Raw genomic sequence first — 22,801 nt, 5'->3', positions numbered from 1 at the left:
ATATATCATTATGAAATCCCATGCCATATTTTGCCCGCAGGGACGAGACAGCTGGCTAGAATACCTGTGGTCCTTTCGAAGGAAATAACTATAGTATTCAGAAAATAATTATTCAAAAGGTTAGAAGCTCAAGAAAAGGATGCTGGTCTTTCCTATGTACAATAAGTTTTTCAAGTCCACTTTCATTTAGGGTTCATCCCATATACACAGTTCTTACACAAGTGTTTTTTTTGTCTCATAGTACATAAATGTGCGATATTATATACTTGAGAGGATAACGTTTTAAAAAGTGACTGCAATTGGAAAGTCAAGGGAATCACCCTATTTCACTGTCACATTGTGCTGTTTGCGCCATTAACTAGCATAGAGATTGTCGTTGTACAATGCCAAGACTGAACTTTTGTTGCTCTGATTCCAAAATGCAAACATTTACGTTCTCGTTTAGCATACAGGTTAGTTTTAAAGCAGATAAGTCTCACTCTTTAATTAGCAGCTAAATCGCTAGCTGTTTACTCGTATTTACCCCCCTTCTCAAATGCGGCAAAAAGGATTCGACTCACACGGCGAGGTAATAGTGAAATGGGACAATTGAGTGGTTTATGTTGGTTTGGAGTGTATGTAATGTAGGTATGTTTGGTCCATTCTTTGCCAGCTTCAGGACCACATAGCAGTAGATGGATAGTGTGAGAGGGCTGTGTTTAGCTGAAACACCAGACAGAGCGAGAGAGTTGTACAGACATAAAACAAGGCACATCAAGTTCACGTGGTAAGGCTGGTCCTTCAATTTCTCTGGAATTACAAAATGTTCAATTCAATAATTAATATTGTCCATCATATACCCATGATTAAAGTCAAATACAAACACAAATGGTTAACACTACTTGAACATCATTACTTCAACAATGACAAACAGTGAAAACCAACCATCTAATCTACGCTATCGAATTCCAAGGCTGCGGTAATCCATTTCCTACAGTCATACACTGGGTATAACAGGTGTCACACAAGCTTATGATACATCATGTAAATTTAATGATGCCTATCATTAGTGTTACTTCATCAATGGGTGGCCAGACTTTTACAACAAGTGGAGATAAATTATCCAACTGGATGCAGAGCCAAATAGAGGACGGACATTTTGTCCCCAAAATGTCTCTGCGGTATCGAGCTACAACATTAATAAGCTGGAGTAAAAAGGCCATTCACTTTTCAAAATGTATTTAACATTTCCGTGCTTCTCACTAGATTTGTCAAATCAACCCCAAAAAGTGAATTTCCCATGATTCTAAAAGAACTGCAACAGTTCAAAGTAAAAAAGGGAACGAGAGAAAGAGTGCCACTTCACGATTAGAACAACAGTCAATGGATTTCCTTGTACAGGAAGAACAAGAGAAAATAGTAGAAAACAGAACTTACAGTTTATCAAACAAGAGATTGACAAATATTTTTGTTTTTGAATTAATTCTTTGTCTTAGTGTTGCTTTGCCTAAAAACCTTTTACAATCCTGAAGAAAAGTGGGAGGAACAGAGGCAGACAAGGAGCGGAGAGCGTTTCCTGTTGCTTCACAGTAATTCTGGAGCCTCTCCAGACCAAACCACAGTGGATTTTTTGGGAGGGGTGGGTCGGTTGATTAGTGCTCCTCCAGCCAAGATGGCGTATCCCCGCCGGGCATTTTCAACTTGATGTGGAACTGCTTGAGCGTCTGATCCAGCTGCTGCTGGTTTCCTGCATAGTATGCCGCGATGGCATTGTGGAAGAGGATCAGCTGGTTGTGCAACACTTTCACCTGGGAAAGGGGTCGGAGAAAGAACAGAAAGAGGACATGAGCACTCACACCAGAGTAAACAAACACATACCTGAATTTAATGCCTGTTGAAGAACTGTGTAATGGACAAGTTTGTTTTTATACAGCAAATATCCCAGCAGACTTTTCAAGACTTTTTAGAGATTTGGCCAACCTGGTCTCAGAGCATTTTGTATTATTCTGTACGTAAATCAGAGACACTCCATTTAATATGACCTGTCACGTACGGTATGTATTAATTTGTGGCTGTCCATTACCCATTTCGTATGATATGTTACAAATTACAATTTTTGTTTTTACCTTAAGTAACCATACCAAACGTAATATATCTTACAATTTGAGTGTCCCGGATTTGGTTTTTACTATGTTAGGTCTAGTCAATGAGACCAGGCCGACTTGGCAGTAATGATGAATATTTTCCTGACGATGTATCTAGTTTTAATAGTGGGAATAATTCATATTTATTCAGAGAATCCCAGGAAATAATGCAAAAATTGAAGGTGCACATTTAAAACCAAGATATGGTCACTGTGCCAGGGTTCACCCTAAATAAAAAGGGCTCTGCACCACGTTGTCGGCTTGGCTACGCCACTATGTAAAGATTTCAGAGCAAATTAAACTGATATTTAGTAATGACAGTTACTTTATCTTTGATCGCCAATGACATTGTGAATCAGGCCGTTCATAAATTCAGAGCGCTACCATGTTCCTCAATTAATTCAGCACATTTCAGCAGTAGGCTCTCGACACAGTTCGCACTCAGGACGCTCCCTGAGTATAGCGTTATCGAATCATACAAACTTTGTAACAAAACTTTGTAACAGTCAAACAAAAGTAAAATGACCAAACTTGCTAAGCTTGCTAGATAACCTTCAACAAATGACAGAATATCTAATTTGGCAAAAGCAAGTTGATTCAACAGATCATCTCCCCTTTATTCATGAGCTGAAGAGTGGAAATTGTTGAAATATTAAAGTATTTTAACAAGGACCAACTCTGTTAAAAAAATATCCATATCTACTCTCATATTGTTTGTTGATCACACATTCTCAACCGAAGCTTTCATATAGTAAGCAAGCACGAGACAGTGCAGAGAAGCGGGGTAAATGTAATAGCGGTATTTTGACACACAGGCAAGAGACGTGCTTTGACAATACAATCTATGAATTACAGAATAAAGTTAGGAATTTTCATGCGAGACAGGTGTCAGGATTTTGGTTTCAGTGGGAATGAATAGGAAAATAGCCTAGGCTCTAGGTGAAAATATAATTTCCCCTCATGCCTCTCTGAATTGTTAGCAGACTTAATGTCTGTGACAGAGATGCCCATGTAGTAAATTGGGCATAGGCCTATAACATTTGTGACTGTCTGAAGAGTCACAATGACAGCTCAAAGCAGCACTCATTTTATAGGCTATACTGTGCTGTTTGTTAACTGCATTCGGGTTGCATGTGCGGTCCAGCAGTGTCAATTAGGCATGTGCTTTGAATTTATGATGACTTTGTGTGAAAAAAATACGCCAGGCTAAAGAAAGCTTCCATGCGACAACCTGCTTGGATAATGTGATATTTTATTTTCGGCTAATCTGCATGTAGTGTATTTTAAGGAAAAATATTGTAATTTCCAAGGTTTCAGGAATTGGTGGAAATGTGAAGAGTGTTCCCGAGACAGTCCCGGGATCCTGGTTACCCATGTTAATCCCTTGACAGCAAAGGTTCCAAGACAATTACATCCTAGTAAGGATGCAAAATTTGGTCAAATGTATTCTGTACTAGCCCTTGAAAAGACCAAGAATAGTCATGTCTCCTGAAATGGCAGCAAAAACTAGCTTCTGAAGTACCTTGTTCTCTTCCAGGAATTTGAGCTTGACGGAGACATCGTTGCGCATCTTCTCATACTTCTCGCGGTGGATCTGGAACTGTTGCTGGGAGTGTTCTATCTTGGGCAGCGTGGTGGCATCCCGCGGGCCCAGGTTCAATTCCTCCAGGTCTGTGCGGTACGCGTCAAACTCAACTCTACAGGGGGTGTCAAAAACCAGACAAAAGTCAACTGCATACTCTTTTTTTTCACTTGCCAACGGTCAACCTTTTTCCAGACAACGAGGAGTTGGTTATACAACAAACAGATCTGGGACCAAGCTAGGGGTAGTAACACGACCAACAGTCAAACAAAATCCTACAAAACATTGATGAACCCCCCCAAAACACTAACTTGGACATGGCAATTTCCTAAACTGAGTCAATTTCAGAAAATGACTAGGAATAACGTATGCTGTCAAAATGTTCAAAAAGAGGATGCACGTCAATCAACGAGTAACAGTAAACCAATTTAAACTGATATTCTCATATTACCTGGCAATTTCATACTGTTTGATGTTAATCATAGTGTCCTCAATTGTTTTGTCCACCAGTGTGTCCACACTGGCAATGAAGAAGTTGATTGCTCCCAATAGGGTCTCCCCATTTTTGGACAAAAGTTTTTGAGTGTCAGCATTGTAGCCAAACTCCTCCTGAAAGACAAGATTGCATCACACACTTTTTAGACAATTCAATAAGATAACTACCATAGAACAATTATATTATCTGAGCAAGCATAGTATCGTTGAATATGATCAAAATACTAATTCCCTAAAATATGATGCATTTCCTAAAGAGATTAATGGATATTGAGTGACCTCTCAATCAAGTAAAATTGTATTTGTCACATGCGCAGGTGTAGACAACAGGTGTAGACCATACCGTGAAATGCTTACTTACAAGCCCTTAACCAACATTGCAGTTAAGAAAACAAATTTAAAAAAGTAACAAATAAAATTAACATAATTAAAGAGAAGCTGTAAAATACACTGCTCAAAAAAATAAAGGGAACACTAAAATAACATATCCTAGATCTGAATGAATGAAATATTCTTATTAAATACTTTTTTCTTTACATAGTTGAATGTGCTGACAACAAAATCACAAAAATTATCAACGGAAATCTAATTTATCAACCCATGGAGGTCTGGATTTCGAGTTACACTCAAAATTAAAGTGGAAAACTACACTACAGGCTGATCCAACTTTGATGTAATGTCCTTAAAACAAGTCAAAATGAGGCTCAGTAGTGTGTGTGGCCTCCACGTGCCTGTATAACCTCCCTACAACGCCTGGGCATGCTCCTGATGTGGAGGATGGTCTCCTGAGGGATCTCCTCCCAGACCTGGACTAAAGCATCTGCCAACTCCTGGACAGTCTGTGGAGCAACGTGGCATTGGTGGATGGAGCGAGACATGATGTCCCAGATGTGCTCAATTGGATTCAGGTCTGGGGAACGGGCGGGCCAGTGCATAGCATCAATGCCTTCCTCTTGCAGGAACTGCTGACACACTCCAGCCACATGAGGTCTAGCATTGTCTTGCATTAGGAGGAACCCAGGGCCAACCGCACCAGCATATGGTCTGACAAGGGGTCTGAGGATCTCATCTCGGTACCTAATGGCAGTCAGGCAAGCACATGGAGGGCTGTGCGGCCCCCCCAAAGAAATGCCACCCCACACCATGACTGACCCACCGCCAAACCGGTCATGCTGGAGGATGTTTCAGGCAGCAGAACGTTCTCCACGACCTCTCCAGACTCCAGTGCTCAGTGTGAACCTGCTTTCATCTGTGAAGAGCACAGGGCGCCAGTGGCGAATTTGCCAATCTTGGTGTTCTCTGGCAAATGCCAAACGTCATGCACGGTGTTGGGCTGTAAGCACAACCCCCAGCTGTGGACGTCAGGCCATCATACCACCCTCATGGAGTCTGTTTCTGACCATTTGAGCAGACACATGCACATTTGTGGCCTGCTGGAGGTAATTTTGCAGGGCTCTGGCAGTGCTCCTCCTGCTACTCCTTGCACAAAGGCGGAGGTAGCGGTCCTGCTGCTGGGTTGTTGCCCTCCTACGGCCTCCTCCACGTCTCCTAATGTACTGGCCTGTCTCCTGGTAGCGCCTCCATGCTCTGGACACTACGCTGACAGACACAGCAAACCTTCTTGCCACAGCTCGCATTGATGTGCCATCCTGGATGAGCTGCACTACCTGAGCCACTTGTGTGGGTTGTAGACTCCGTCTCATGCTACCACTAGAGTGAAAGCACCGCCAGCATTCAAAAGTGACCCAAACATCAGCCAGGAAGCATAGGAACTGAGAAGTGGTCTGTGGTCACCACCTGCAGAACACTCCTTTATTGGGGGTGTCTTCCTAATTGCCTAGATTTTCCACCTGTTGTCTATTCCATTTGCACAACAGCATGTGAAATTTATTGTCAATCAGTGTTGCTTCCTAAGTGGACAGTTTGATTTCACAGAAGTGTGATTGACTTGGAGTTACATTGTGTTGTTTAAGTGTTCCCTTTATTTTTTTGAGCAGTGCAATAACGAGCCTATATACAGGGGGTATTGGTACAGAATCAATGTGTGGGGGCACCGGTTAGTCAAGGTAATATATACTTGTGGGTAGAGTAATTAAAGTGACTTAGGTATAGATAATAACAGAGTAGCAGCAGCGTAAGGGGGGAGGGGAGCAATGCAAATAGTCTGGGTAGCCATTTGATTAGATGTTCAGCAGTCTTATGGATTGGGGTTAGAAGCAGTTTTAAAGTATTTTGTCCTAGACTTGGCGCTCCGGTACCGCTTGCCATGCGGTAGCAGAGAGAACCGTCTATGACTAGGGTGGCTGGAGTCAGACAATTCTTAGGGCCTTCCTCTGACACCGCCTGGTATAGAGGTCCTGGGTGGCAGGAAGCTTGGCCCCAGTGATGTACTGGGCCGTACGCACTACCCTCTGTAGTACCTTGCGATCAGAGACCGGGCAGTTGCCATACCAGGCAGTGATGGAACCAGGATGCTCTTGATGGTGCAACTGTAGAACCTTTTGAGGATCTGAGGATCCTTGCCAAATCTTTTCAGTCCCTTGAGGGGGAATAGTTTTTGTTGTGCCCTCTTCACAACTGTCTTGATGTGCTTGGGCCATGTTAGTTTGTTGGTAATGTGTGTACTACCCCCTTCACAGGACAGCACGAACTGGCTCTAACCTGAATAGAAAGAGTGGGAAGCCCCGGTGCACAAAATAACATCTTATTTTTATTGTCCAGTCTGAGATATGGCTTTTACTTTGCAACTCTGCCTAGAAGGCCAGCATCCCGCAGTCTCCACTTCACTGTTGACATTGAGACTGGTGTTTTGCAGGCACTATTTAATGAAGCTGCCAGTTGAGGACTTGTGAGGCGTCCATTTGTCAAACTCTAGACACTAATGTACTTGTCCTCTTGCTCAGTTGTGCACCGGGGCCTCCTACTCTTTCTATTCTGGTTAGAGCCAGTTTGCGCTCTTCTGTGAAGGGAGCAGTACACAGCGTTGTACAAGATCTTCAGTTTCTTTGCAATTTCTCACATGAAATAGCCTTCATTTCTCAGAACAATAATAGACTGATGAGTTTCAGAAGAAAGGTCTTTGTTTCTGGCCATTTTGAGCCTGTAATAAAACCCATAAATGATGATGCTCCAGATACTCAACTAGTCTAAAGAAGGCCCGTTTTATTGCTTCTTTAAATCAGGACAACAGTTTTCCTCTGTGCTAACATAACTTCAAAAGGGTTTTCTAATGATCGATTAGCCTTTTAAAATGATAAACTTGGATTAGCTAAGACAACGTGCCATTGGAACACAGTAGTGATAGTTGCTGATAATGGGCCTCTGTACACCTATGTAGATATTCCATGAAAAATCTGCCGTCTCCAGCTACAATAGTAATTTACAACATTAAGAATGTCTACACTGTATTTATGATCAATTTGATTTTTTATTTTAAAAATGGACATGGACATTTCTAGGTGACCAAACTTTTGAACGGTAGTGTACATTTAATCATTATAAAATTCCCATCAAGGGTTTCCAATTGAGAGCTCATAGATCAAATAACAATTCAGACAGTAACATTTAACTTCCAACCATGAGTTGTGCTTTCTTAAATCTAGAAACATGTTTATTTAAACCTTTAATACAAATGGAAGTCTTAACTCTTAACAAACCAATGAACGTCTATGCCTAAACGTCACAGCAAATAAACAATTTGACAGACTTACTCATTATAAAACAGAAGGCTGTTAGAAAAAATCTAAGATGAAACATGGCAGTGCTACCATCTTAAAAACAGAACATTGAAACACACACACACACACAAACACACCTTTCATTAGGCAGCAGTTGGGGATGTGCATAAATCCCATTACAATAAAGAAAGAACATGAAGTTCAGGACCCACCCAGTTTACTGTTCACAATTGCCTTTAAATCTGACAAGGGTTTTAGGTTGCTATCATTAACGCATAAGCAAATACTTAAAAACATGTATTTCGATTAAATGCACCGAATTAAACGTGTGGAATTTACCATGAAATGCTTGATAACAAGCCATTTCCAAACCATGCAAAGTTAAAAAGTAAGAAAAATGTGCTAAAAAAAGAAGAAGAAGGTAATATTAACACAAAATAACAACAACAATACTATGTACAAGGAGTACCGGTACTGAGTCAATTTGCAGGGGTACGAGGTAGTTGAGGTCATTTGCAGGGGTACGAGGTAGTTGAGGTAATGTGTTCATGCAAGTAGGGATAAGAAAAGTGACTAGGCAATCTGGATCAGGGGTTGGAACCGGTTCAGGGAACATACAGTGGGGCAAAAAAGTATTTAGTCAGCCACCAATTGTGCAAGTTCTCCCACTTAAAAAGATGAGAGGCCTGTAATTTTCATCATAGGTACACTTCAACTATGACAGACAAAATGAGAAAAAAATTCCAGAAAATCACATTGTAGGATTTTTAATGAATTTCTTTGCAAATTATGGTGGAAAATAAGTATTTGGTCAATAACAAAAGTTTCTCAATACTTTGTTATATAGCCTTTGTCGGCAATGACAGAGGTCAAACGTTTTCTGTAAGTCTTCACAAGGTTTTCACACACTGTTGCTGGTATTTTGGCCCATTCCTCCATGCAGATCTCCTCTAGAGCAGTGATGTTTTGGGGCTGTTGCTGGGCAACACGGACTTTCAACTCCCTCCAAAGATTTTCATTGGGGTTGAGATCTGGAGACTGGCTAGGCCACTCCAGGACCTTGAAATGCTTCTTACGAAGCCACTCCTTCGTTGCCCGGGCGGTGTGGTTGGGATCATTGTCATGCTGAAAGACCCAGCCACATTTCATCTTCAATGCCCTTGCTGATGGGAGGTTTTCACTCAAAATCTCACGATACATGGCCCCATTCATTCTTTCCTTTACACGGACAGTCGTCATGGTCCCTTTGCAGAAAAACAGCCCCAAAGCATGATGTTTCCACCCCCATGCTTCACAGTAGATATGGTGTTCTTTGGATGCAACTCAGCATTCTTTGTCCTCCAAACACGACGAGTTGAGTTTTACCAAAAAGTTATATTTTGGTTTCATCTGACCATATGACATTCTCCCAATCTTCTTGTGGATCATCCAAATGCTCTCTAGCAAACTTCAGACGGGCCTGGACATGTACTGGCTTAAGCAGGGGAACACGCCTGGCACTGCAGGATTTGAGTCCCTGGCGGCGTAGTGTGTTACTGATGGTAGGCTTTGTTACTTTGGTCCCAGCTCTCTGCAGGTCATTCACTAGGTCCCCCCGTGTGGTTCTGGGATTTTTGTGATCATTTTGAACCCACGGGGTGAGATCTTGCGTGGAGCCCCAGATCGAGGGAGATTATCAGTGGTCTTGTATGTCTTCCATTTCCTAATAATTGCTCCCACAGTTGATTTCTTCAAACCAAGCTGCTTACCTATTGCAGATTCAGTCTTCCCAGCCTGGTGCAGGTCTACAATTTTGTTTCTGGTGTCCTTTGACAGCTCTTTGGTCTTGGCCATAGTGGAGTTTGGAGTGTGACTGTTTGAGTTTGTGGACAGGTGTCTTTTATACTGATAACAAGTTCAAACAGGTGGCATTAATACAGGTAACGAGCGGAGGACAGAGAAGCCTCTTAAAGAAGAAGTTACAGGTCTGTGAGAGCCAGAAATCTTGCTTGTTTGTAGGTGACCAAATACTTATTTTCCACCATTATTTGCAAATAACTTCATTAAAAATCCTACAATGGGATTTTCTGGATTTTATTTTCTCATTTTGTCTGTCATAGTTGAAGTGTACCTATGATGAAAATTACAGGCCTCTCTCATCTTTTTAAGTGGGAGAACTTGCAAATTGGTGGCTGACTAAATACTTTTTTTGCCCCACTAACTTAAAACCATAAAATAACTAAATGTTTGGGAGGAACAGAACCAGAACAAAAGTGATCTATACTGTTGCCGGGAACAGAAACGCTATTTTAAAAGCATGGAAACGGGTTAATAACCTTATTTTACATTCCGGGTATTTATCTCCAGTCCCACAAAACAAATGTAACAAAGCACCTATGAGTGACAGTGAGGGCTTTGCAAACTTATTATAGTGTCTGCCTGCCTGCCAGCTGAAATTCTTTGCCAGTGTGTGTAGGCTACCTCCCCTCCCTCCAAAGCATGCTGTCTACTGTAGTTACTAAAGTTAAAGGCGTGATTCAAAAATTAGGGTGGGGGATTTTACCAATATCACATTTTACATTGGATTTATTAACTATAAAAGTATTTTTTATTTTAATTCTGGTGCCACTCCACACACACTAGCTAGCTCTGGTCTAGCGCTTGAAAACTCTAGCCACATTATGGAACTGAGAGTCATGATCAAAGGCTAGCTCTGGATCAACGTTAGTTAAGCCAACTCTGAAGTTCAAAGACATTCAAACTTTCTTCAAAGACGCCGCTCCTTCGTAGATATAATTCTGTGGGTCTAATTCAGATCATGCATGTCATAACAACATGCCCATTGCTTCATGCCCAGCGCTCTCCTCGCCCTTCACTACACTTGTCTGTCCAATGCATTTACATATCTTGCCCCCTCCATAGCAAGCTGCTCTATCCACTGGTGAAGTAATTTCATGTAAAAAAACAATGATTTCAGAGGTTTAAAAAAGGAACGGAAAGAACCTATATAAACCATTACTTTTTGGGGGTTCGAACTGGTTCATATAGCACACATGTAGCACACGCTCTCTAGTCACCCACAAAACCAATTCTTTCTTTGGCCGCCTCTCCTTCCAGTTCTCTGCTGCCAATGACTGGAACGAACTACAAAAATCTCTGAAACTGGAAACACTTATCTCCCTCACTAGCTTTAAGCACCAACTGTCAGAGCAGCTCACAGATTACTGCACCTGTACATAGCCCACCTATAATTTAGCCCAAACAACTACCTCTTTCCCTACTGTATTTAATTTATTTATTTATTTTGCTCCTTTGCACCCCATTATTTTTATTTCTACTTTGCACATTCTCCCATTGCAAATCTACCATTGCAGTGTTTTACTTGTTATATTGTATTTACTTTGCCACCATGGCCTTTTTGCCTTTACCTCCCTTATCTCACCTCATTTGCTCACATCGTATATAGACTTGTTTATACTGTATTATTGACTGTATGTTTGTTTTACTCCATGTGTAACTCTGTGTCGTTGTATGTGTCGAACTGCTTTGCTTTATCTTGGCCAGGTCGCAATTGTAAATGAGAACTTGTTCTCAACTTGCCTACCTGGTTAAATAAAGGTGAAATAAAAAATAAATAAAATAAAAATAACTTCATTTTGCTGGTTGGAACAGTGGAACAAAAGAAAATACGGTTCTGTTCAGAACAAATCGATTGGGAAATAATTTTCGTTCCAACCCCTTGTCAGGATGGATAGATACACTGCTGCTACTCTGTTTATGTGAAGAGTGTGAAAATGTGTATTGGTGAGTGTAGCGTCAATATGCATGTAGGCGTGTTTTGTGTGTATTGAGCGTATGCAGTGTGTGTGTGTGTGTTGGAGTGCCAGTGTAGTATGTGTGAGTGTGCATAGAGCCAGTTCAAGAGAGTCAGTGCAGGGGGGGAAAAGGACATTTGTTTAGTATTTCATATTATTTCAGTGTACATCAATAACGCATTTACTACAAACAATAAATGATGCATCATGTATGAAACAGCTAAGTCACATAATAGTTCTGGCTTTGCATGAAGCGGTCTGTTTTAAATCCATTTTATATAGAGACAAATGAAAACTATTTATCAAAGGCTTTTAGTGCGTTTGAGAATTCAACACAAGTGAACCCACTCAGAATCATCCGCACTGAGGCAACCTGAAGCAGCTCAAGTAAAAAAGAAAAGGGAGAAAATCACTGACTGATCTGACAGGTGAAAGCAAAATAGTGGAAACCTATCCAGTTCTTTCACCTAGCTATCAGGGGTTATGAAAAAAAAAGTGATGAGGAAAGGAAGTCATTTCAGAGTATTGACAAAGAACTAGCGACAGAAATGGTCATCCTTACAAGGTATGCCCCAAACCACAGATCTAGGAAGAGGTTACTTTACCCCCAATCCTAACCTTACATTAACATTACGGGCATAAAGAATTTTAAAAAATCCTGTATCAGTGGTTAGTGTCAACTACTTCAACCTACTCCAGCTTCAGGTTCCTCGGTAAGGTCAAAGTAAAAAAAATCATAATAATAAAAAGAGTGTCTGACTCACATGGAGTTCCGGCGACTTGAGGCCGAGGTCAGCGAAAGCTTCGCCCAGCTGCCGCTGAGTCTGCATCATCTGGGTGAGCTGGTTGGCCAGAGTCTGGGTCAGCTTGATCACGTGCTCGTACTTGCGCTTGTTGTCGCGCAGCACTTCGATCTGCCCCTCCAGCTCCGGGTCCACCGTCCGTGAGCCGCGGCCCAGCTTCTCCGACAAGATCTGCCTGGTGCACTGCGGGGAGATAAGTGTTAGCATTCCTAATGTAACTGACCAAAGGAATGGAACGATTTAGCATTAGCATTCTAAAATAACAGACCTTGTGTTTCAAACAAGTTAGCGTTAGCATATATTATCCCAGTGTAACTGACCTGGGGTTTCGAACGACTTAGTGTTAGCATCGTTAGCATCCGAGAGTAGCTGATCTTGGTTTCAAACGAGTTAGCACTAACATTGTTAGCATTGAGAACCCAACATCAGATACACAGTCAGAATCCTAGTGTAACCAACCCCAGGTATCAAACCCAGGTCATCGACTTGTCTCAAGACCATGTTAGCCCTCCAAGCTAAAGCCTGTGTGTTGGCTCTGGGAGGAGACAGATTTTATTTAACGGTTATCTAAAGCTGTGATCACATTCAAGGCAATATCTTTAAATGGATGTTAAAAATATGTATGTAGTGTTGTGTATTATCACTGAGAAACAGTTTTGCTGCATCAGATGTTCTACAGCAACCCTTTTGTTTCATTATTTTGTAAGTGTACAATAAAGCAGGGGAGCCATCAGTAAACATTCACAGCACAATGGGGAATAATGGACAGATGAGATCATAGGTAGCTCACCAATCCAACTATGGCTATGAAAAGCTGCGTGTGTGTGTGTGTTGAGATGCCAGCTGCAGATGCCAGCCAGTTTGAAAAATGAAAGGAAAAGGGGTAGTTTACCTGTCCAAGTTAGAAATGGATTGTGGGAGGGAGGGAGGGACTAAGGAGATAGAGGTGTGACAAAGCAAGGATGAGAATATGTGAGTGAGAGAAGGAGGGGGCAGTAGGTGCTGGTGGCAAGTATTACTTTGTATGTGTTGATGCTCCACTTCCTTACTAGGTCCAGTTTCTCCATGGCCGGGTTCTTCAAGTCATCTGCCAGGACCACCGGCCCGCTATGTGGCTGCCCTTGCATAGTACCTGAAGAGAAAAGTGACGGTCATGAATGTTGAGAGAGGCTGTATCTGTTAGCTTGGAGCTCTGGTAAGATATCATAAAGTGTGAAGAGAATATAAAACATAGATGTGAAACTATGGTGAATCAATCATAGGATTGATTTGCAATTTCAAGTCGTGTCAGACTGGAACATGGAGACACTGAGTCAAAGTTAGATGCCGACTATGATACTTTGACAATTATCCTCTTCAGCTAAAATACCACAAGTATATACACGTTTATCTGCAGGGGAAATACAAGCAACTGCAAGGAGTTTAATTTAGAGTAGAAGGGACAACCTGCAAGGAACTACAGGAGCCCAGTGATGCAAGGAGGATACAGGAGGTAAGCAGCGATGCTGATTAAAACTCGGGTGAAAGCTGTGGAAGGCTTGGTTGGTCCTAGCAAGTGTGTGTTTGTGAAATGTTAAAACAAGACGAGGACCCTTTACAGCCAGTTATGGGAGAAATGCAGACAACCGTCAGAATTAGTTGCCAGTAGCCTAACCTCAGCTGTTACGAACCAGAGACCACCGTCAAGTTTTCAGGTAGTCACATCCTTCACAGCTAGAAGCCAAAGGTGAAATTGAACAAATAGGGAGAGAGAGGGGAGGGACGCGAAGACAGAAGTCGAAAGACATGGGCGATGGATTTTGAAGGAATGACAGAACCTTGATAAAAAGAGGGAGCCAGGGAGAAAATCCCAACCAGAAAGAAGAGAGGGAGCAGAAAGCAGGTCCGTATTTCTCATCTCTGTTGCTGTAGGTACCTTTCTGCTGTAGGTACCTTATGGCCTCACTGTCTTCATAGACTTGCCTTTGGATGCGTTTATGGGTTAGCCAGTTGAGATGTGACAGATCAGGTATTCATAGTGTCTCAGAGTAGGAGTGCTGATCTAAGATAAGTTTAGCCTTTTAGATCATAAGGAATTAAATATCATACAGACAGATCCTAGATCAGCACTCCTAGATCAGACACTTTGAATACTGGCCCAGGTCAGGAACATTCTCAGCGTGTTGATGTGTCCTCATAAACACCACATACCCACAAAACACACAGACAGGCAGGTATAAAACAAACAGCAGAGTTCAAAGTTGGTTCGACCCAACGCCGCCTTGCTGCTGATGACTGGGCGTTAAAGCACATGCATGTGGCTACTATCAACCAACACTACTGTATACATATCTGCTAGCCATGTCGGAAAGGACTACCCCTTTCAAAATGTACCCACTTCATTATGATTATTAATGCCCATGTATGTTTTGATATATATATATATATATATATATATATATATATATATATATATATATATATATATATATATATATATATATATATATATATATATATATATATATTCCACTATTTCCCCTAAACCAAACATCCGTCCCCTAATTGGAGTAAACTAATGGACAACAATACTTAGGCTTCTACTTCCTGCTTATAGATACTATATACATTTTACAGACAGTATATTTTATAGACAGTATATTTTACATTATTCATCTTGTTTTTTTGTCCCACCCTTCAGGTCCCCTCAACCCCTCCCACCATCCAGTTTTGATTTCTATTACCCATATGTTTTTCAACTCTGCTGTTTCATAAAAGTCATGAACCTTTCTATTCTCATAGTTTCTACAGATTTTAAATGAAAATGTTTTGTTAACCTCTCTTGGGTAGGGGGCAGTATTTTGACGTCCGGATAAAAACGTGGCCTAAGTAAACTGCCTGTTACTCAGGCACAGAAGCTAGGATATGCATATATGTATAGAAAACACTCTAAAGTTTCTAAAACTGTTAAAATTATGTCTGTGAGCATAACAGAACTGAAATGGCAGGCAAAACCCCGAAGACAACCCCCCCCCCAAACAAAAAATATTCAGCCTACCTCTATTTTCAATGGCTATCACTTTAATTAAGTCCAAGTCCTCCCAGACTGCAGTTCCTAGGGCTTCCACTAGTTGTCAACAGTCTTTAGAAAGAGTTAACCTGTCTACGATACTGGTTCCCAATTGGGAATCAACCCTCCCACGTTCAGCTGAAACGGTGGCGCATGGAACGCAAAAATATTCTTAAAAATATTTAACCTCCACACATTAACAAGTCCAATAGCTCAAATGAAAGATAAACACCTTGTTCATCTAGCCAGCAAGTCAGATTTCTAAAATGTAATCCCAAACTTCAAAATTACATATTATATGTCGACTAAACAGGTCAAACTAAGTGCAGAAGCAAGCTTTATGATGTTTTAGACACGCAAAACAAACTTCAATTAAATCGGCCATCGTCTGCCCTTCTCTTGAGTGCTGGAACAAAGGAATGGCTGGGACCAATTCGCGCCCATACGCACAGCCTATTCTCTCGTGGCACGCACTAATTTCACTCCCATAGGGTCAATTCTCGCGGGATTTGAACGATTCAAAGCTCTACTGAAAGAGGACATCTAGCGGAAGAGATAGAAAGTGTCCCCAGAATCATAACTGGTTGGGAAGGGTGGGGGCCATGACGTCAAAGTTGCTCCAACTTTCATGGCCACAAAAACTAGTTTGGAAGAATGCCTGCCCTGTGAGTTCTGCTATACTTACAGACATAATTCCAACGGTTTTAGAATCTTTAGAGTGTTTTCTATCCAATAATAATTTTTATTTGCATATATTACCAATTTTTGACAGATTTTTTTTTCAGTTTACTAGGGGTACCCAATCTCTGCCATATCCTTAACAGGTTTTAAGCTGTTTTTTGGAAAAATGAGCCAGAAATTGTAGTTTTTCTAGGTGGCTCCCATTTTGGCTGTAGTGTTTCCAAGCGCGTGGAAGAGAGCGTGTTCTTTGGTATTTTTCTCCAGTAAAGACAATAACGATTCTCCGTCTTAAATTTTAGTGTTTATTTACATATTAGGGTACCTAAGGTTTGATTATAAATGTTGTTGGACTTGTTTGGAAAAGTTTATTAGTAACATTTGTGATTAATTTTGTATGCATTTTGATGGAGGGAAACTGGGTGGATTATTGACTGAAGCGCACCAGCTAAACTGAGTTTTTATGGATATAAGGAAGGACATTATCAAACAAAAGGACCATTTGTGATGGCACTCCAAAAGGTCCCAGTTACAACAGAAGATCATCATCAAAGGTATGGCATTTTTTATATCCCTATTTTCGTGTCGCAAAATGCCTTGCCTGGTTGAAATATGTTTTTCATGTGTTTGTATGCGGGGCGCTGTCCTCAGATAATCGCATGGTTTGCTTTCGCAGTAAAGCCTGTTTGAAATCTGATACACCAATCTATTTTGGTGTATTACACTTGTGATTTTATGAAAGTTAAATATTTATAATACTGTAGTTTGAATTTCGCTCTCTGCAATTTCACCGGATGTTGGCCAGGTAGGACGCTACCGTCCCACCTGCCCATAAGAAGTTAAGAGTATTAATATATCGATCAATAATATAATATGACTTTTCAAATCCTCAAGTAGTGGTATTTGCAGAGTTAGCACCAGGTAAATGTTACAATTTTTCAGCTATTCCTGAACCTGCGACCAAAAACAAGGTACATATGGGCAGTACAAAAACAAGTGATCATCTAATGATTCTGATACTTCATAGCAAAATCTGCAGAGCTGGGATGGTTGTATCCCCAATAAATAAATAAATAAATACAAATATTATATTGGTTGCAAGAATTATATAATAATTTAAACTGAAAAATGTCCTTATTAGTCTAACATTAAATGACAAATAGATGAAAAAAAATGAGGAAAAAAAAACAAATATCACTGATATAAAGACATTACGTAGACCTGGACAACTTCTGAAAAGGGCAGTCGAGTTGAATAATTGTTGCATAGATACTGTGTCATTGAAGTGAAACTTTTTGATTCTGTTAATTACAGTCACAAGAGTCAATCGATGCAAACATCAAGTCTCTTTGTGTTGTGACTTCACCTCCTTCAGTAGTATGTGTATGGGCATGCCAAGGTAAGTACCACCCAGTTTCCACCACAGCCTCAAAATCTATACAGCTTGTGTTAATAGCTTTCCAATGTCTTTATTAATTCAGAGTGATAAAAGATATCTACATGACTTCAGAGGAGAGGGGACGGCGGTCACTCAAGAGTCTCCAATCCTTTGCCAAGGGGGTGAGAGTTAATTTATTTTTGTGTGTAACGAGGATGCTATAATGAAAGGGGTGCCAGGAGGAAAAACGGAGTTCAGAGGCGATTCATTAAAACTCAATTGGACTCCTCCTTTATAAATTCAAATGTCGTCCTTATCTATCCATATCGCTGGTGCTGGACAGAGGGGCAGCTTGTTAGGACGACGCAAACAAAGTACCTTGCATTTTGCAACCTGAACTGAAACACCGGGGTTGAATGAGGGCAAGCTTGGCAGGTCGAAACACATTCCAGGGCTTTTTTTTATTTTTACTATTTTCTACATTGTAGAATAATAGCAAAGACATTGCAAACTATTACGGACTACAAGGGGAAACTCAGCCGCGAGCTGCCCAGTGACGCGAGTCTACCAGACGGGGTAAATGCATTTTCTACTCGCTTTGAGGCAAGCAACACTGAAGCATGCATGAGATCACCAACTGTTCTGGACGACTGTGTGATCATGCTCTCCGTAGCTAATGTGAACAAGAATTTAAACAGGTCAACATTCGCAAGGCCAGACGGATTACCAGGACGTGCAATCCGAGCATGTGCGGACCAACTGGCAAGTGTCTTCACTGACATTTTCAACCTCTTCCTGACCCAGTCTGTAATACCTACATGTTTCAAGCAGACCACCATAGTCCCTGTGCCCGAGAAAGCGAAGGTAACCTGCCTAAATGACTACCACCCTGTAGCACTCATGCCGGTAGCCATTAAGTCCTTTGAAAGGCTGGTCGCGGTTCCCATCAACACCATCATCGCGGAAACCCTAGATCCACTCCAATTCGCATACCGGCCCAACAGATCCACAGATGATGCAATCTCAATCGCACTCCACACTGCCCTTTCCCACCAGGACCAACAAAATAACACCTATGTGAGAATGCTGTTCATTGACTACAGCTTAGAGTTCAACACCATAGTGCCCACAAAGCTCAACACTAAGCTAAGGACCCTGGAACTAAACACCTCCCTCTGCAACTGGATCCTTGACTTCCTGACGGGCCACCCCCAGGAGTTAAGGGTAGACAACAACACATCTGCCACGCTGATCCTCAACACGGGGGCCCCTAGGGTAAGTGCTTCGTCCCCTCCTGTACTCCCCGTTTACCCACGACTGGGTGGCCAAGCACAACTACAACACCATCATTAAGTTTGCTGACGGTGGGCATCCCAAGTGGCGCACTACAGATCGGGTTTGATCCTGGGCTGTCTCAGCCAGCCGCAACCGGGAGACCCATGAGGCGATGCACAATTGGCCCAGCATCGTCAGGGTTACGGGAGGGTTTGGCCGGATGTCCTTGTCCCATCGCGCTCGAGTGACTCCTGTGGCGGGCAGGGGCATGCACACCGGCACGGTCGCCAGTTGTATGGTGTTTCCTCTGACAAATTGGTCCAGCTGGCTTCCGGATTAAGCGAGCAGTATCAAGAAGCAGTACAGCTTGGAAGGGTCGTGTTTTGGAGGATGCAAATCCTCTCGGCTTTTGCCTCAGAGTCCGTACGGTAGTTGCAGCAATGGGACAAGACTGCAACTACCAATTGGATATCACAAAAATTGAGGAGAAAGGGGTAAAAGTACCACAAAAAAAAAATATATATTGATTGAACAGTATAACCCATCTTATTGGCACCGGAGGACGATATCAGCCATGTCACCACTGAGTGTGCATATTCACTTTTTATCACCACTTGAAAGTTAGTTTTTGGACAATAATTTCCTCCTCCCGGTTAGATGGATGTCATATAGAGTACGACAGTAGGAGTCATAACACCCATAAAACAAGGAAATGGTTCCAATCGTTTTTACACCATTCATTTTTGTACGTTTAAAATAAGGGCTGTGTTTCGTGTAGGCTTACCCTGTAGTGACGTTTTGATAAATCTCTCTAGGACAAGGTGACTTATCAATTTATTTGCCTGTTTTACCCAACTAAAAAATAAACGCTAAATAGCCGCTAATGTGGCTATCATAAAGAACTACAAATGCCATGATCTGAACGAGATTATATTGATAAAGTCACCTTGTCCGAGAGGGATTTACATAGTTAATCAAAACTTTACAGCAGGGTAAGCCTACACGAAACACAGCCCTTATTGTATGTTTCTAAAATACCCTATGGGAAAAATGGAATCATTTCACTCTTTGACCACTCTTTGACCACTAGGTTTTATGGTTAGTATGGCACCTCCACTGTGGGGCTCAATTATAGGTGTTATAAAAGTGTCTCCCCTTTTCATCGACCTATATGATTCAGTCATAATTTTTATTGAACTGTTTGTCAACAGAGTAGGCAAAAAAATTTTTGTCATACTAAAAAAGATTCTGCTAATGTCTCCAGTCATATAAAGTGTAATAGAATTGTATTTATAAAAATCCAAGAAACCGATCTCATATAGCCTATAGCAGGGGTGAGCAAACTTTTTTGCTCGAGGGCCACATTGGGATTTTGAAATTCAAAGGAGGGCGGCATTTTTGGGGGGACTAATTGTTTGTTAAAATCAATTTGCTGGGGCCACCTGAGTGGTGCAGCGGTCTAAGGCACTGCCTGAGGCGTCACTACAGACCCGGGTTCGATCCCAGGCGGTGTCACAGCTGGCCGTGACTGGGAGAGCCATGAAGCGGCGTACTATTGGCCCAGTGTCGTCTATAGCCTACTCTACGCCACTACGCACTCAACCATGAATTGAAGTATTTTTTTGAGAACACTGATTGAGGTATATTTGACTAAATCATGACTACCCAATCTACTCATCACATTAGGAATAGTAGGCTTAGTAGTAGTCTGCAAATGTGATAATGCGAGGAATACTTCATTATAAAAATGTGTAATTTTATGGTGAAAAATTGGTCTGTCTGGTGCCCACCTAACTAAAGAATAACTACACAAAAACCTGACCTCAAATTGTCCCCTAATGTGGCTTAAGCATTGATGTGGACTTAGAACATCCATAAAATGTATGTAGGTTCAGAACTTTTGTGAAATAGCACAGTTGAAAAACATTTGGCAAATCAAAACTGGATGGTCTTCAGATACATTGGGGCAAAAAAGTATTTAGTCAGCCACCAATTGTGCAAGTTCTCCCACTTAAAAAGATGAGGCCTGTAATTTTCATCATAGGTACACTTCAACTATGACAGACAAAATTAGAAAAAAAAAATCCAGAAAATCACATTGTAGGATTTTTAATGAATTTATTTGAAAATTATGGTGGAAAATAAGTATTTGATCACCTACAAACAAGCAAGATTTTTGGCTCTCACAGACTTGTAACAACATCTTTAAGAGGCTCCTCTGTCCTCCACTCATTAACTGTATGTATGCCACCTGTTTGAACTTATTATCAGTATAAAATACACCTGTCCACAACCTCAAACAGTCACACTCCAAACTCCACTATGGCCAAGACCAAAGAGCTGTCAAAGGACACCAGAAACAAAATTGTAGACCTGCACCAGGCTGGGAAGACTGAATCTGCAATAGCTAAGCAGCTTGGTTTGAAGAAATCAACTGTGGGAGCAATTATTAGGAAATGAAAGACATACAAGACCACTGATAATCTCCCTCGATCTGGGGCTCCACGCAAGATCTAACCCCGTGGGGTCAAAATGATCACAAGAACGGTGAGCAAAAATCCCAGAACCACACGGGGGGACCTAGTGAATAACCTGCAAAGAGCTGGGACCAAAGTAACAAAGCCTACCATCAGTAACACACTACGCCGCCAGGGACTCAAATCCTGCAGTGCCAGACGTGTCCCCCTGCTTAAGCCAGTACATGTCCAGGCCCGTCTGAAGTTTGCTAGAGAGCATTTGGATGATCCAGAAGAAGATTGGGAGAATGTCATATGGTCAGATGAAACCAAAATAGAACATTTTGGTAAAAACTCAACTCGTCGGGTTTGGAGGACAAAGAATGCTGAGTTGCATCCAAAGAACACCATACCTACTGTGAAGCATGGGGGTGGAAACATCATGCTTTGGGGCTGTTTTTCTGCAAAGGGACCAGGACGACTGATCCGTTTAAAGGAAAGAATGAATGGGGCCATGTATCGTGAGATTTTGAGTGAAAACCTCCTTCCATCAGCAAGGGCATTGAAGATGAAACGTGGCTGGGTCTTTCAGCATGACAATGATCCCAAACACACCGCCCGTGCAACGAAGGAGTGGCTTCGTAAAGAAGCAGTTCAAGGTCCTGGAGTGGCCTAGCCAGTCTCCAGATCTCAACCCCATAGAAAATCTTTGGAGGGAGTTGAAAGTCCGTGTTGCCCCGCAAAAGCCCCAAAACATCACTGCTCTAGAGGAGATCTGCATGGAGGAATGGGCCAAAATACCAGCAACAGTGTGTGAAAACCTTGTGAAGACTTACAGAAAACGTTTGACCTCTGTCATTGCCAACAAAGGGTATATAACAAAGTATTGAGATAAACTTTTGTTATTGACCAAATACTTATTTTCCACCATAATGTGCAAATAAATTCATAAAAAATCCTACAATGTGATTTTTTTGTCTGTCAATGTGATCTCATTTTGTCTGTCATAGTTGAAGTGTACCTCTTTTCAAGTGGGAGAACTTGCACAATTGGTGGCTGACTAAATACTTTTTTGCCCCACTGTAGATGGGAGGGGTTGAAAACTGAAAGATGGGAATAAAACCAAAAAAGGTAACTATTGTAATATATGTGTACCTCTTTTCATATATATTTCATGCATACATATATATACACACACACACACTGCTCAAAAAAATAAAGGGAACACTAAAATAACACATCCTAGATGTGAATGAATGAAATATTCTTATTAAATACTTTTTTCTTTACATAGTTGAATGTGCTGACAACAAAATCACACACAAATGATCAATGGAAATCAAATGTATCAACCCATGGAGGTCTGGATTTAGAGTCACACTCAAAATTAAAGTGGAAAACTACACTACAGGCTGATCCAACTTTGATGTAATGTCCTTAAAACAAGTCAAAATGAGGCTCAGTAGTGTGTGTGGCCTCCACGTGCCTGTA

The 22,801-nt window shown here is 41.4% G+C and overlaps 1 protein-coding gene across 7 annotated transcripts in view; it reads right to left on the bottom strand.

Moving 5' to 3' along the window:
• Positions 1-1,434: 1,434 nt before the first annotated feature.
• Positions 1,435-22,801, bottom strand: part of LOC110497481 (arfaptin-1) — a 44,179-nt gene continuing 22,812 nt past the window's right edge. For 4 of the 7 annotated variants that reach the window (XM_021573608.3, XM_021573604.3, XM_021573606.3 and 1 more), the window contains 5 exons: positions 13,494-13,606; positions 12,436-12,657; positions 4,157-4,314; positions 3,646-3,820; positions 1,435-1,787 (listed from right to left, as the gene is read on the bottom strand). In XM_021573608.3, coding sequence (XP_021429283.2) covers positions 1,632-1,787; positions 3,646-3,820; positions 4,157-4,314; positions 12,436-12,657; positions 13,494-13,606 — 824 coding nt within the window. In that variant the 3' untranslated portion in view covers positions 1,435-1,631. The remainder of the gene's footprint in view (positions 1,788-3,645; positions 3,821-4,156; positions 4,315-12,435; positions 12,658-13,493; positions 13,607-22,801) is intronic. The other 3 variants (XM_090210783.1, XM_090210784.1, XM_090210785.1) reach the window with 1 other exon arrangement.

Source organism: Oncorhynchus mykiss, chromosome 19, assembly GCF_057628025.1.
Source record: "Oncorhynchus mykiss isolate SJ-2025 chromosome 19, ASM5762802v1, whole genome shotgun sequence".
Classification (NCBI taxonomy): domain Eukaryota; kingdom Metazoa; phylum Chordata; class Actinopteri; order Salmoniformes; family Salmonidae; genus Oncorhynchus; species Oncorhynchus mykiss.
Note: the sequence above shows the minus strand (reverse complement) of the source record. Positions and strands in the feature narration are given on the sequence as shown.